This window comes from Malus sylvestris, chromosome 4, assembly GCF_916048215.2.
Source record: "Malus sylvestris chromosome 4, drMalSylv7.2, whole genome shotgun sequence".
In the NCBI taxonomy this organism is placed as follows: domain Eukaryota; kingdom Viridiplantae; phylum Streptophyta; class Magnoliopsida; order Rosales; family Rosaceae; genus Malus; species Malus sylvestris.
The window spans coordinates 7,298,497-7,313,575 of record NC_062263.1 but is presented as its reverse complement, the minus strand read 5'-3'; the positions used below and the strand labels follow the sequence as shown (position 1 = coordinate 7,313,575).

The following is a 15,079-nucleotide window of genomic DNA, read 5'->3' as shown; positions in this document are numbered from 1 at the left end:
ATTCCACTCCTGCATCAGAAGACAAATACTGCAGGAGAATATGCCACACATGTATGGGGGAAAACCAGGGAAAATACTACTTATGCAAGGGGAGTAAGTAAGGCAAGTGAAAATGATACATTGAAGCATGTGGAGACAAGCACAACAAACACATGTTGATTCATCCCCAACAAAGCCGAAGATCACTTGCCACGTGAAGCTCCTCACGATATAACTTCATTAAAGATCAAGCTTCGAAGGTCATTGAAGAAATTACAAGTTTGATTCAAGATCAAGTGTCCACCACCTTTGAATCAAATTCCGCTCCATTTAAAAGGAGTAAATCAGACCTTTGATGCAAGTCTAGCAGAAAGCCTTCCAGCCGAGTTCAAGAACAAACCTATGGAAAGTTAACAACAAGTAAAGCATATCTTTTGGCAACTCTTCTCGCTAAGAAACTGAAGCAGAATGATCAACGATCAGCCTAAATGATTTGAAATCAGGGGGAGATATTCATCAGGGGGAGCATCCAAGATAGATCAAGATTTTAACGAGTCAATTGAATAGTTGTGGCCATCCAAGGGGGAGTGTTGTAAATATGGTGGATGTCCACACTGGCCACTAATCTACTATGCTACAAGTGGGAATAAAGGTTGTCTTTCACTGTCTGCCAAAGCTTACTCCCTACGACTCATGTTTTCTATATAAATGCAACACACACCAAACATAGGTGAGTGACTAACGGTAGAGAGAGAGGAAAGAAGAGGAAGAGAGAAAAAATAGGAGATATTAGAGAGAGAGAGTTATCTTTGTATTCATATTATTCCAAATTATAATGAAAGCACCACTGATGCTCCGAGAACGTACTCCAATCACATTGACTGTAGAGGAACCTCTTAAATTTTGTGTCTTGTTTCTTTTATTCCATTGCACACACTGTCGATTTTACAACAATCGTTGTTTTCATGTTTGATAAGTACATTGTTTTTGGAGAATTGGTGAGTACATTATTGAGAATGTGGCACTTATTACATGACTATGCTTTTGCCATGGAGAGAGGGGGATATAATTTGCTTTTCTCAACCATTGAGAAAGCACTTGTTACATTTCTTCATGACTCAACTACCCTCATTAAAGTTGTGTTGACCCTAAGAATTATCAAGCCTATGTTGTGTTGCGTGTAGATTGAGTAATAAATAGCTAATTACGTCATTTTGGTGAATACGGGCTTGCCAATTTACGACCGAGCTCAGTTGGCGAATAGAATGAATGTGATGACAATGTTGGATGTATTGTTGACTTCTGTGTATAAACAATTACTGTCGAAGAAGGAACGCGTCTCGACCTTGTGTCCTAGAACCTGAAGACAAGGCTGCTAGTTTTTGCGAGGTTCAAACAAGGTTCGGCTTTCAAAGTGTTGAACACTCCAAGTGACAACTCACTTTGCTGAAAAGACTAATGAGATGATCTCTTTAATGAGAAGACCAAACTAAAGATAACCAGTTGAATTCGAAGCAGTGTTGTTACTCCAAACTAAAGATACTCCTCGATCGCTTGATTCATTTGAAGCTAACACAGTGCTGTTGATCCAAACTAAAGGTGTGTTAACGAAGTTAGAAGAATTAATGGTTTCTTACGGTACAAGACGTTTGCGTAGAGCGAGATTTGGGTAGGGTTTTTTTTTTCAACACAAAGTCTTGTATTTATAGGGTTGTATACTCACTTGGACCCGATGTTGTTCCAACCATGGATCTTTAAATCAACTTCTGATGATAAAAGCAAAAATCACCTTCTAATATATCACACAAAACAATATTGGCTACTCAAAGATGAGTATGAACTACTACTCAAAATTTCTCAAAATTGTTCGTTGTCAATTTATAGAACTTCGTGTTTATAATCATAACCATTCATATTATAAATCACCATATAAAGATTGCCTATGCCAAAAATCAATTAAAACTAAGGTCGTTTATTGGTAAAAGTATTATGAACCGTCTATGTATTTGCTACAATAGATTGACTAAATGACCTTAGTTTTAATTTATTTTTTGCAAAGATAATCTTTACAGTGTGATTCATAGTATAAACGGTTTTGATCATAAGCACAAAACTCTGTGAGTAAAACACTAAGAGTTTTGAGTAGGAGTTCCTACTCATCTTTGAGTAACCAAGTATTATTCTATCACACATGTGGCTTAAGTGAATATTCCAAAATGATCCACAATTGGAAGCTATCTTTATCAATCCTTGCTTGCTGACCAACCAATTCTATCATTTATTCAAATGAAAACTAATGAAAAAAGCTTTAAAACTTTAAGTTTTAATGATAAGGACAAAATAAAGGGTAAAGTGAATAATATCATGATTAACTTTTTAATGTAAAAATGTGGTTTTTCATTAAAGTGAACAATACCGGAAGCTTTTCGTTAAAGTTCCCTTTATTCAAAGGATAATCACCAAAGCATGCCTGGGACGCATGACCTTATGCTTCCAATTAGGTGGCCTCACATTGCAAATCGAATTCTTGGCCAATTTGCTATCCACTCTTCTAAAAATACCTGCTAGCGTCACCTAGGCGTTAGACGGCTGGACACCGTCCCAAATTTAAGAAAGTATGTCAAGACTAGTTTAGATCGCGACTCTCACTTGGACAGAAAATCGATAACTTTCATTTTGCATTTATTTTTTCCAAAAAAATGTAATAGATTTGTTGAATACTTGGATGACACTCATTATAGGCTTATTTCCTAATTTTTCAATATGTTCTAATGCTTCATAAACTATATGTTCATTTTATTTTGCACTTTATATCATGTACAATTATGTATTTTTTTTTAATTATAAATAGGCATATATTTGTCCAATATAATAAATTTACTTAAATCCACCTAGGCTCTCGTCTAGGCCATGCCTAGCTTCCTAGGCACTAGGCCTCGGCATGCCGTCTGACTAAATCGTAGCGTCTTTTAGAACCTTGTTACTATTTATCCCAAACCTGGAGAGGACCATCATAACCAATTCACCATGTGATCATGTTAATCCCATCTTGCTAATACAAATTCTTATCTAGCAACGGAAGATGAATGATCATTATCTTGTTGTTAAGATCACAATATTATCTTTTAGCAATAACTATAAATTATCCTAAACAGTCTAGAACACCATTTATTCAACAGCCTCGACTGACGTAACATCGGGTCCAAACATTACCTAATGGTTGTGAAAGCTGTTCGGTAAAAAAAGGTATCAATTTCAATGCCAAGGTTAAGGTAACCTGAGATTTCATACGTAATTGCACGTGTTAAAAATGTCAAGAAAAAACATTCAAAATTGGAAAGGAAAAAGAGAGCGGTCAATCTTCTAACATGAACTTTGGGAAACACAATGGTGGGGACATCAAGAAACCCTTATCCTCCGCGACCACAAATAAATTAAAAAATTACAAAAAAAAATTATCGAATTAATAATTAGACACCAAAGCAAATCGTCCCATGTTTTTCTCATATATAGAGTGGATTGTTCACGGACGCTGACGCTTCTTCTCATCGGTTCCTCTTACAAATCACAAAACCAGAAGCGGAAGGAGAGAGAGCGGAAATCTGAGTTTTCGATTGATTCTGTGAAAATGGAGGGGGTGGATCATTTGGCGCAAGAACGGAGCAAGGCGCAGTTCGATGTCGACCAGATGAAGGTCATCTGGGCCGGCTCTCGCCACACCTTGGAAGTCTCCGATCGAATTGCTCGCCTCGTCGCTAGCGATCCGGTAATTGGTTCTAATTTCATTTCATTTCTGATAAATTCAATTGTTTTTTAAGTAGATCGATAGCGTTAGTGGGTTGAATTGGTGGTTGTTAGTGGAGGGGGAAATTGGTGGTGATCGAAGCCGCACCAGGATGCATAGGCATAATTGCCCTTCTGTGGTAAATTCAATTATTTGAATGGTTCAGAGTTTGTGCTTCGCATTTCAGTCGTTACTTCTTAGGTAGCAGGCCAAGTTTTTTCTTCTTTTCTAAATTTACTGTTGAGAAATATGTCATTAGCTCTACTTTGTCGTCGAAAAAGCTCGTAAATGTGTATTAATTAATGAACAGATGAGTGATTGTTTTTCTTTTGATCAGTTAAAAATTGTTAATTTGTTGAGTTGTTTGAAAGTTTCCTTATTTCAAAAAAGTTGTTGAAAATTTGTTGTGATTTGTTGTTTTCAGTTGTATTTCTTGGGCTGGGGGAAAGCAATTAGGCCGTGAATATTATTTTATATTTATTTAGATTCGTTTAATTGGAATTGTTTTACTGTCAGGTCTTTAGAAAGGATAACAGAACATTGCTGAGTAGGAAGGATTTGTTTAAAAACACTCTGCAAAAAGCAGCTCATGCTTGGAAACGGATCACAGAGCTGCGGCTATCCGGTATGTCTCCACAAGGGAGTTCTCGTTTCCAGGACTACTATATTTTTGTTTTTGTTTATTAATTCAACTGTGCTACTATTATTGCAGAGGAAGAGGCATACTGGTTAAGGCATTATGTGGATCAACCAGCGTATACGGATCTTCACTGGGTATGCTCCAATTCCTCCTCTTCTTGCCATTCTTCTTTTTGGATTAACTTGTTTTATAGTATTTATTTACATTGATTTGGGCACTTTCATGTATGATAAAGTGCTCTACGTGTTTTTAGTTTCGAGTGTAACATAATTTTATTGTCTTCTCTTCAGGGAATGTTCGTGCCAGCTATTAAAGGATCAGGTACTGAGGAGCAGCAAAAGAAGTGGTTGCCGCTGGCATACAAAATGCAAATCATTGGTTGCTATGCTCAGACTGAACTTGGTCATGGCTCCAATGTTCAAGGGCTGGAGACCACTGCAACTTTCGATCCAAAGACTGACGAGTTTGTTATTAATAGTCCTACTCTCACATCAAGCAAAGTGAGTTATTTCTATAATGGTGTTTTGCTTAATCTTCTTATTTTTAAATTGAGTGAAATTTTAATATCTATGATAATACAAGTTTGTTGTGCAGAATTGTTCTTGTTACCATATCTTTAGTATTGATATATTATATATTCAACCATAATGTAGAGTGTTCTTTATGCATACACGATCAAAGTGACTAAGTTACGTTCTTATTGTTCTTCCCTTATTGTTTTGAATAGTGGTGGCCTGGTGGTTTAGGAAAGGCTTCTACACATGCTGTTGTTTATGCCCGTCTTATCACTGATGGTCAAGACCATGGAGTGCATGGTAAGTACCAAGTTTACATTATTTTGATACTCATGAAATGAATGATCGATTGAATTTAATTATAAAATTCTGATTTTAGGTTTCATTGTCCAACTTCGGAGCTTGGATGATCACTTACCACTTCCAGGCATAATAGTTGGCGATATTGGGATGAAATTTGGAAGTGGGGCATACAACTCCATGGACAATGGTGTTCTTAGACTTGATCATGTCCGTATACCAAGGGAACAAATGTTGATGAGGTATGTAATACTTAATGATAGACAAAATGTCATTCGGATGTTTAAAATTTTTAACTGCCTATTTTACTTATTTAGTTAGATGGATAGGAAGACTGTCCTGATGTTTCTTTCAAATGTGCCAGGGTCTCACAGGTCACAAGAGAAGGAAAATACGTACAATCCAATGTTCCACGACAGCTGCTGTATGGAACTATGGTTTATGTGCGGCAAACGATTGTAGCTGATGCTTCCTCTGCTTTATCACGGGCAGTATGTATTGCTACTAGGTATAGTGCCGTTCGTCGACAATTTGGTTCACAAGATGGTGGCCTTGAAACACAGGTACGATGGCAAATTGTTTCATTAGTTTTCTTATTCTCTCCATGAGTTTAGACATACCAGTTTTATTTGTTTCTTATGAAGATGTTTTATTTACTGGTTGTGGTTCATGTTTTGCTTTAGGTCATTGATTACAAGACTCAGCAAAGTAGGCTCTTCCCTTTGCTGGCTTCTGCCTATGCTTTTAGATTTGTTGGTGAGTGGTTGAAATGGCTATACACAGATGTGACAGAGAAGTTGCAAGCTAATGATTTCTCGACATTGCCTGAGGCTCATGCATGCACTGCGGGTCTGAAATCATTGACCACTTCTGCAACTGCTGTACGTGATTATTGCTGCCCTTGCATCCGTTCCATTTTTTTTTTCTTCGGAGGCCTGTGAAGCTTTTCAGCTTGACAACAAATATGGAACTTTCTTATCTCATTGACAGACTCTCTCTCTCTCTCTCTCTCTCTCTCTCTCTCTCACATTATTTATTTATTCATTTTCTTGACAGGATGGCATTGAAGAATGCCGGAAATTATGTGGTGGCCATGGTTATCTATCTAACAGTGGGCTTCCTGAATTATTTGCCGTTTATGTACCAGCATGTACATATGAAGGAGACAACATTGTTCTACTTCTACAGGTACTTGAATTAAGAAACCCTGATCTTATTTTCGTTAGACAGGACCTTTATTTGCCTTTTGACTTTGCTTATTGCTTATTCCTTGCCTGTTCTACTATGATTTAAGAGCTGCTTCTGTCTTGACCCAGTAACTTGCCTCTCACTTGTGCCACATCTTTTGCTACTGTGCTAACTGCTTAAGAAAATGTGCTTGTGCTTGTGATTTTGTTTGCATTTTTTTAAATTTTACATCCTGAATTTTCTGGAAATAGGTTTAAGATCTTTTATTCTGTAGTAATTTGGAGGAATTTACTTTTGGTTTATTCAGTGGTGGATTCAACTTGCTGCTATCAGAATGTATATGTTGTGTGCTGAAGTATTTCTGACAATTTCTCTTTTAGGTTGCAAGGTTTCTTATGAAGACTGTTGCTCAGCTACCATCTGGTAAAAAGCCTGTTGGAACCACAACTTATATGGGCCGTGCTCAACATTTGATCCAATGCCGTTCTAGTGCTCAAAAAGGTTGTATTTTTTTTCCTATATCCAATCTGTTGGCTTTCTTTACCTCTTTCACATTGTCATGCACAAGTTTGCTATATTTTACATTGCATAAAAGCACAAATTCTGCTTTAGTAATATGCATATACACTTATGTTGGCATGCAGCGGAGGATTGGTTGAACCCTAGTGTGATACTTGAGGTATTTGAAGCAAGGGCTATAAGGATGTCGATTGCCTGTGCTCAAGACCTTAGCAAGTTTTCAAATCAAGAAGAAGGTTTGTGTTTTTTCTTTTTTTTTTTTCTGTTGAAAACGGAAGGATTTCACGAACAATTTTATACATGGCACACTTTGTAGACATTTTCTAATCTTTTTGAGACCTTAGTTCGTTGTTTGTATTTTAATCTCTAGGATAGATACTAATTATTCACTTAAAGTGAATCTTCTTGGTCATTCACAGCTCATTCTATTCCGTTATGATTATTTGTTAATTTTGATGCATTTCCAATGCTTCAGGCTTTGCAGAACTCTCATCTAATTTAGCTGAGGCAGCAGTAGCTCATTGCCAATTAATTGTTGTTTCCAAGTAAGTTTCGTCCAATCATTTTGTTTAAAATGTTTTGGCCTTGAATTCAATTCCTTGGCTCTGAATTCCTCTCTGTGTGGCACATGTACCTTCATTTCCTAATTCAATGAAATGACAGCGAGGGCACTGCCGGGCGGGATCTAATTCTGAAAGACCCGTAGTTAATTTCCACTTTGGTAATCTTGCTTCTTTTTCTTTCATGATAGGTTCATTGATAAAGTCCAACAAGACATACCGGGGAAGGGGGTGAAAAAACAGCTGGAGATCCTCTGCAACATCTATGCTTTATACACTATTCACAAGCATTTGGGTGATTTCCTCTCCACTGGAAGCCTCACAGCAAAGCAAGCTTCACTTGCAAATGATCAACTTAGATCTCTTTATTCCCAGGTTTGCCCAATCATCTTTGCTTTAAGTCTACATTTTGTTCTTTAATGGTGACTCTTGTCTAATAGCTCTTAAATCTTTATATATGGTAGCTCCGTCCCAATGCCATTGCCCTCGTTGATGCATTTAATTTCACCGACCACTACCTTGGCTCAATTCTAGGCCGCTATGATGGTAATGTGTACCCGAATCTCTATGAGGAGGCTTGGAAAGATCCTCTTAATGAGTCAGTTGTGCCCGATGGCTATCGGGAATATGTCCAGCCTCTGCTGAAGAACCAGCTCCGTAACGCAAGACTATGATTAATAGTGTGATGGGGGATTTTTTCGTCGCCAATAAAAGCACCAGCAGGTGGTTGCTGATCAACATCGAATACTCGTATTTATGTAGCGTGAAACTTTTCTTTAAGTAATTGTAATGATTTGTTCCTGAATATGGGAAACAATGTAATCTTAATAACTTTATGAATGTGGCCAATAGAGTATAAATAAAAGTTATGTTGCAAGTTTTTACGGCAATTTTGCTGCTTAAGATGGAAATGTGATTGCAAAATGGTTTTGAGGGCATTTACTTGTGCATGAGGTTTTTTGTTTGATTCTCCTCTCTTCTATCGTCGCTCGCTTAAGAAAAGGTCTGCGTTTTAGGCACAAACATTAGGAGTTACGTCTTCTTGCACTTGAGTTCGAACCTCGTATTTTGTAAATTGGAGGAGTTGGAATGTTGTTAAAAGGTCCCGTTACTTTCTGTCACCCAAACAAGTCGTCTATTTTCTTCGCCTGAGGGGTCCAGTCTTGTAGCGTGATCAATGGGGTTCATCGCAACTCCTCGAACCTTGGGCCGCTGCCCCAACCACTGGCTTTGCCCAGCATTATACAGCTGCTGCTCCCCATTCCCTGGATTTGGCTCACTTGGGATCGTCCCAATTGTAGCCAGGAACTTAGAATTAATCCACTTCTCAGCACTGGAAGGCAACTTCACTAGGCATCCTGCTCAGGAGGGTTCTTTCAAACCGTTGTGTATTTTGGCCCCAATGTTCAAAGCACTAAGCGGCAGGCAACGTCCCAATTGGAAAATTCATGTCGAAGTTAAAACTGATTGGATTTGCTAGTGCTAGATGGATGAGGAGTTTTGCGGGCGGTGACGTTGGTGGAGATAGTGCGATAGGAAGTGGTGACGTTGGTGTTGACTGAGTGGTGAAGGAGACGACTGAAGAGGGTGGAAGATGCCGCTCGAGCTCTCCTAAAAGCCATTCAGTTCACTTAGGTTTTGCTTTTTCTCTTTTCTTCGAATACAAGTTACAAATTACAACTGAAGAGAGTGAACCACCAACCACCTAATAAAATAGGGAATTTTAACGAAAAGCACCTGGTACTGTTCACTTTAACGAAAAACCACATTTTTACACTAAAAAGTCAATCATGGTACTATTCACTTTACCCTATATTTTGTCCTTATCATTAAAACTCAAAGTTTTCAAGCCCTTTTCATTAGTTTTCCTAATAAAATAAGCAAAAAAACAAGGGCCTCATTTGACATAATAACCCATTGGGCCATGGCCTATTGATATTGGGCTTGGGATTTAGAGTCGAGCTTCCTTTTCCGAATTAGAGAAAATCTCACCTGCACTTATTTTAGAAAAAAGAAGGGTTTAGATTCAACTATAGCTCATTTAGTTAAATTTTAACTGTTTGCTCGTGACAAAAAATATGCGGAAGATAATTTCTAGACATTAATCAGGCACGGTCTAAACTAAGTTTTAACCCTTATTTTTGTTACAAGACAACACGATATTTACAAACACATGGACAACACTTCATATCCTCATATGCTTTTTTATGCATAACTCAACTCAAGTCAAATACGTGAACAACTCAACTCACATGCCTATTCTGATATACGAAAGAAATTGAGCTTTCACACCAAAACTTATTGTCAATCACATGTTAAGTCCTTTACTTTGGACTTGGATTGTCGGCCCTCCCCATCTCATACCCTTCCCATCCCCTCTTATTTTTGTGGTCACGGTTAAACCACGTCAACATTTTATATTGATTTTTTATATAGAAATAATAAGACAAAAAACAATGGGAATATAAAATGTTGACGTGGCTTAACCGTGACCACATAAATAGGAGGGGATGGGAAGGGTATGAGATGGGGGAGGGCAGACAATCCAGGTCCAAAATTCCAATGTGAGACAACACTTAGATGGAGGCAGATTGTTTGCCCTCTTGTTTGGGTGCCCTTCCCATTCCTTCTTATTTTGTACAGTCACGGTTAAGTCACGTCAACATTTTATATTAATTTTTTGGGTAAAAGACTGTTTACCACCCTCATGTTTCGTGGTTTTCAACATTTAGTACATCAAGTTTTTTTCGTCCCAGAGTCATACCTAAAGTGTAAATTTTGGGACAGTCTCATACATCTGTTAGTCAAACTGTTAGTTCTCCCGTTAAGTGATGACATGGCGTCCTGATTGGACGCCACGTGTCATTAAAAAAATAAAAAATTTATTTAAATAAAAATAATATTAAAAAATATTTAAATAAATATTTAAATAATAATTTTTTTTTTTCCTTCTTCTCTTCTTTTTCTTCTTTTTTTCTTCTTCTTCTTCTTCTTCTTCTTCTTCTGGGTTCGGTTCTCTCTTTTCTTTTTTTTTTCTTTTTTTTTTCTTCTTCCTCCTCCTCCTCCTTCCTCCTCCTTCCTCCTCATTCTTCTTCTCCTTCTTCTTCCTTCTTAAGAAGGAAGGAGGAGAAGGAAAAAAACAGAAAAAAAAAAAAAAAAAACCGAACCCAGAAAAGAAGAGGAAGAAGAAGGAAGAAGAAGGAGAAGAAGAATGAGGAGGAATGAGAAGGAAGAAGAAGAAGGAGAAGAAGAAGGAGGAGGAAGGAGAAGGAAGAAGAAGGAGGAGGAAGAAGGAAAAAAAAAGGAGACTTTGGATGCGGTCCCTAGTTATGAACAATCTTTGACTGAAACCTTGTTGGTTTTTAATTTTTTATCAAAGTCCCTGAAATTAATTAATAATTTATTTTTATGTACATTACTATATTTTTTAAATTAAAAATTAAAATTTATAGTTGTTTATATTAATGAGATTTTAAATAAAAAACAATAATTTTTGGGATTAAAAATATTAAAATATAAATATACTATTGTGTGTGTGTGTGTGTAAACATGGGTACATTCATAAAAAATAACCAAAAAATTATTGTATCAAAACATGGGTACATTCTTCAAAATGGGTACATTTAGCAAAAATAAAAATGGGTACAAATAAATAAAAAAATATGGGTACAATACAAATAAACTTTAAAAAATATGGGCACAAAAAGAAATTAATATATGGGTACAAATTAAAATTGAAAGGAAAATTGGTACAAATTAAAAAAGGGTTGCAAATTAAAAATGGGTACAAACTAAAAATAAAAATAATGGTTGCAAATTAAAAATGGGTACAAACTAAAAATAAAAATATATGATAAAAAATTTAGCCATAAATATAAATATACTAATTGTAACATTTTTAATATTAAATGAATATATTTAGAAATAAAAAATATTTTATTATTGAAATAATTAATGATATTATTAATACAAATGACCTTGATCAAAAATTGAAAAGTAATAAGGTTTTAATCAATAGAGTAGTAAAAATAAGGATGAAAACCTAATTACTCCAAAAAAAAAAAAAAAAAAAAAGAAGAGAAACCGAACCTAGAAGAAGAAGAAGGAGAAGAAGAAGGAGGAGGAAAGAGAAGGAAGAAGGAAGAAGAAGGAGAAAAAGGAGGAAGAAGAAGAAGAAGAAAAAAAAAAGAAAAAAAAAGAAGAGAGAAACCGAACCCAGAAGAAGAAGAAGAAGGAGAAGAAGAAGGAGGAGGAAGGAGAAGGAAGAAGAAGGAGGAGGAGGAGAAAGAAGGAAAAAGAAAAAAGAAAAAAAAAAAGAAACCGAACCCAGAAGAAGAAGAAGAAGAAGAAGAAGAAGAAGAAGAAGAAGAAGAAAAAGAAGAGAAGAAGAAAAAAAAAAATTTTTATTATTATTTTAATATTTTAATATTTATTTAAATATTTTTATTTAAATAAATTTTTTATTTTTTTAATGACACGTGGCGTCCAATCAGAGCGCCACGTCATCATTTAACGGGAGAACTAACAGTTTGACTAATATATGTATGAGACTGTCCCAAAATTTACACTTTAGGTATGACTCTGGGACGAAAAAAACTTGATGTACTAAATGTTGAAAACCACGAAACATGAGGGTGGTAAACAGTCTTTTACCCTAATTTTTTTATAGAGATAATAAGACAAAAAACAATAAGAATATAAAATGTTGACGTGACTTAACCGTAACCGAACAAATAGGAGGGGATGAGAAGGGCACCCAAACAGGAGGGCAGACAATCTGCCTCCCACTTAGACGAAGGCAGATTGTCTGCCCTCCCATTACCATGCCCTTCCCATCCCTTCTTACATTGTGCGGTCACGGTTAAGCCACATTAACATTTTATATTGATTTTTTTATAGAGATAATAAAACATGTTAATGTGGCTTAACCGTAACCGCACAAATAAGAGGGGATGAGAAGAGCATGATAAAAGGAGGGCACACAATTTGCCTCCCACTTAGACATCCTCAAACAGTAAAACTAAGACCTTTCACAATCAGCCAAAAAATTGAGTACAATACTAATAGTGTAGTGCAGTACTATATTAAGTGATTTGGCATTCCACTGCTGCCTTGTCTCTTCATTATAATGCCAATGGTCCATACTCTGGCCCTATTAAAACTATTGTCCAACCTATTTTTGTAGCATTATAATGGTCCGGACGGACAAGGATTGTCTGCCCTCCACTTCTGGTGCCCTCCCTATGCATTCCTATTTTGTGTGGTCACGGTTAAGCCACGTCAACATTTTATATTGTCTTTTTTTTATAAATATAATAAAACAAAAATTAATAGTAATATAAAATGTTGACGTGGCTTAACCGTGACCACATAAACAGAAGGGCATGAGGAGGGCACCGGAAGTGGAGGGCAGACAATCCTTGTCCGGTCCGGACTCCGGCCCTATAAAAGCTATTGTCCAACCTATTATTGTAGCTAATAATGTCTAAAGTCGCACAACACTTAGTACACCTAAGACCATCTCTAATGGTGATCTAAAACATAAAAATATTTAGCCCAGAAAATTTACATTTTAGCTTAAAAATAATTTTTCTACTCCAACCCTTCTGGCCTAAAATTTTAGCCCAGATTATCAAAAAATGAATTAAGGCTAATTTTTTTTTAAAATTAACTTAAAAAAAATTATGTAGACTATCCTAAATTAATTTTATGAACATTTTAACCTAAACATATTTAAATTCCGATAAATTTTGAAAAATCACTACATCAATATATGAAAATCATGATATACCACGTAAACTTAAAAAAAAAAGACAATTAATAAACCACATAAACTTAATACAATCGAAAACTCATAGACTACATAAACTTAATAATGATATCCACCATCTTGACTTGGTGATGGACTTGGGTGTTAGTCTTGAGATGAATCATCATCTTGAAATATACTCCTGGTGGCCCTCCCCATGCATTCCTGTTTTGTGTGGTCACGGTTAAACCACGTCAACATTTTTATATTGTCTTTTTTTTTTATAGATATAATAAAACAAAAATTAATAGTAATATAAAATGTTGACGTGGCTTAACCGTGACCACATAAATAGGAGGGCACGAGGAGGGCACCGGAAGTGGAGGGCAGACAATCCTTGTCCGGTCCGGACTCCGGCCCTATAAAAGCTATTGTCCAACCTATTATTGTAGCTAATAATGTCTAAAGTCGCACGGCACTTAGTTCACCTAAGACCATCTCTAATGGTGATCTAAAACATAAAAATATTTAGCCTAGAAAATTTACGTTTTAGCTTAAAAATAATTTTTCTACTCCAACCCTTCTGGCCTAAAATTTTAGCCCCAGATTATCAAAAAATGAATTAAGGCTAATTTTTTTTTAAATTAACTTAAAAAAAATTATGTAGACTATCCTAAATTAATTTTATGAACATTTTAACCTAAACATATTTAAATTCCGATAAATTTTGAAAAATCACTACATCAATATATGAAAATCATGATATACCACATAAACTTAAAAAAAAAAAAAAGACAATTAATAAACCACATAAACTTAATACAATCGAAAACTCAGACTACATAAACTTAATAATGATATCCACCATCTTGACTTGGTGATGGACTTGGGTGATAGTCTTGAGATGAATCATCATCTTGAAATATACTCCTTGTGGCATTCCTTCGTAAAATTTCCTTTTGCTTACCACGTAAGTATTTCTTCCTCTATGGAGTGTATTTGTCGAGGTCTTCCATTATCAAATTAGTTTTGTACCTTTCTTGCTCCCTATCCCCTTCTTCCTTCATGGCCAAAAATATTTGGGCCGATTCTTCTTGCCTACGGCATTGGTTTTTGTTCATTCTTACCATTTTGCTAGCAAATTGTGCACGTATCGAATCTTGGGACTTCCCTTTTCTCTTTGCTTCCTTTTACTTATCTCTAACTGGGGGCCTTGGAAAAGAAGAAGTTGGGCTCATTTGGTCGACACCTTCATTGTCGGCAAAATTCACACCTTCATTGACATCATTTGGGGGTGGGGCTTCATTATGAAATAATCTTCCACATTGTTGATTCGCATTGGTTCCCCACCTTGGACAATCCTTGAGGATGTTCTAAGCATAATGCAACTTAAAAGCTTGATTTTTTGTCTTGTAAATTGCTATTGTTTTGTCACCCTATGCAACAAATACATAAAAACAATTAGTTGCAAAATACTATTATGTACATAACAACTAAAATATCAACAAAGAAACTCACAATTTCTTAGGCGCCCCTTCCACTAGGCATATCAATCTTGGCTCTCTCCAAGCTTCCCTAGTGCACGCTTTGTTGATAATCTTCCACCGATCATAAACACTATCAACTTCCCTTCGACCGGCATTGGAGTTTTCATGGAACTTATCAACGATTTTACCCCACAAAACCTTTCTATTTTGATTGGTGCCGACAGCACCATCTTCGCTAACAGAAATCCATGCCAAGCATAAAGCAATATCTTCGTCAAAGGTCCAATCACGACCTCTAACATGCTCTTTTGCCATCTTGAAAATTTTGGAAATGAGAAGAAATGGTATAAAGAAAAAT

General features: G+C 36.1%; 1 protein-coding gene across 1 annotated transcript; it reads left to right on the top strand.

The window, feature by feature from the left end:
- The first annotated feature begins 3,398 nt into the window (after positions 1 to 3,398).
- On the top strand, positions 3,399 to 8,375 carry LOC126619404 (peroxisomal acyl-coenzyme A oxidase 1-like). The gene is made up of 14 exons (XM_050287769.1): positions 3,399 to 3,745; positions 4,280 to 4,388; positions 4,476 to 4,537; positions 4,694 to 4,903; positions 5,131 to 5,218; positions 5,298 to 5,460; positions 5,583 to 5,781; positions 5,902 to 6,099; positions 6,275 to 6,406; positions 6,787 to 6,907; positions 7,051 to 7,161; positions 7,401 to 7,470; positions 7,677 to 7,860; positions 7,950 to 8,375. The coding sequence occupies exons 1-14, from the start codon at positions 3,608 to 3,610 to the stop codon at positions 8,157 to 8,159; spliced, it is 1,995 nt and encodes a 664-aa protein (XP_050143726.1). The 5' UTR covers positions 3,399 to 3,607; the 3' UTR covers positions 8,160 to 8,375.
- Positions 8,376 to 15,079: the final 6,704 nt, after the last annotated feature.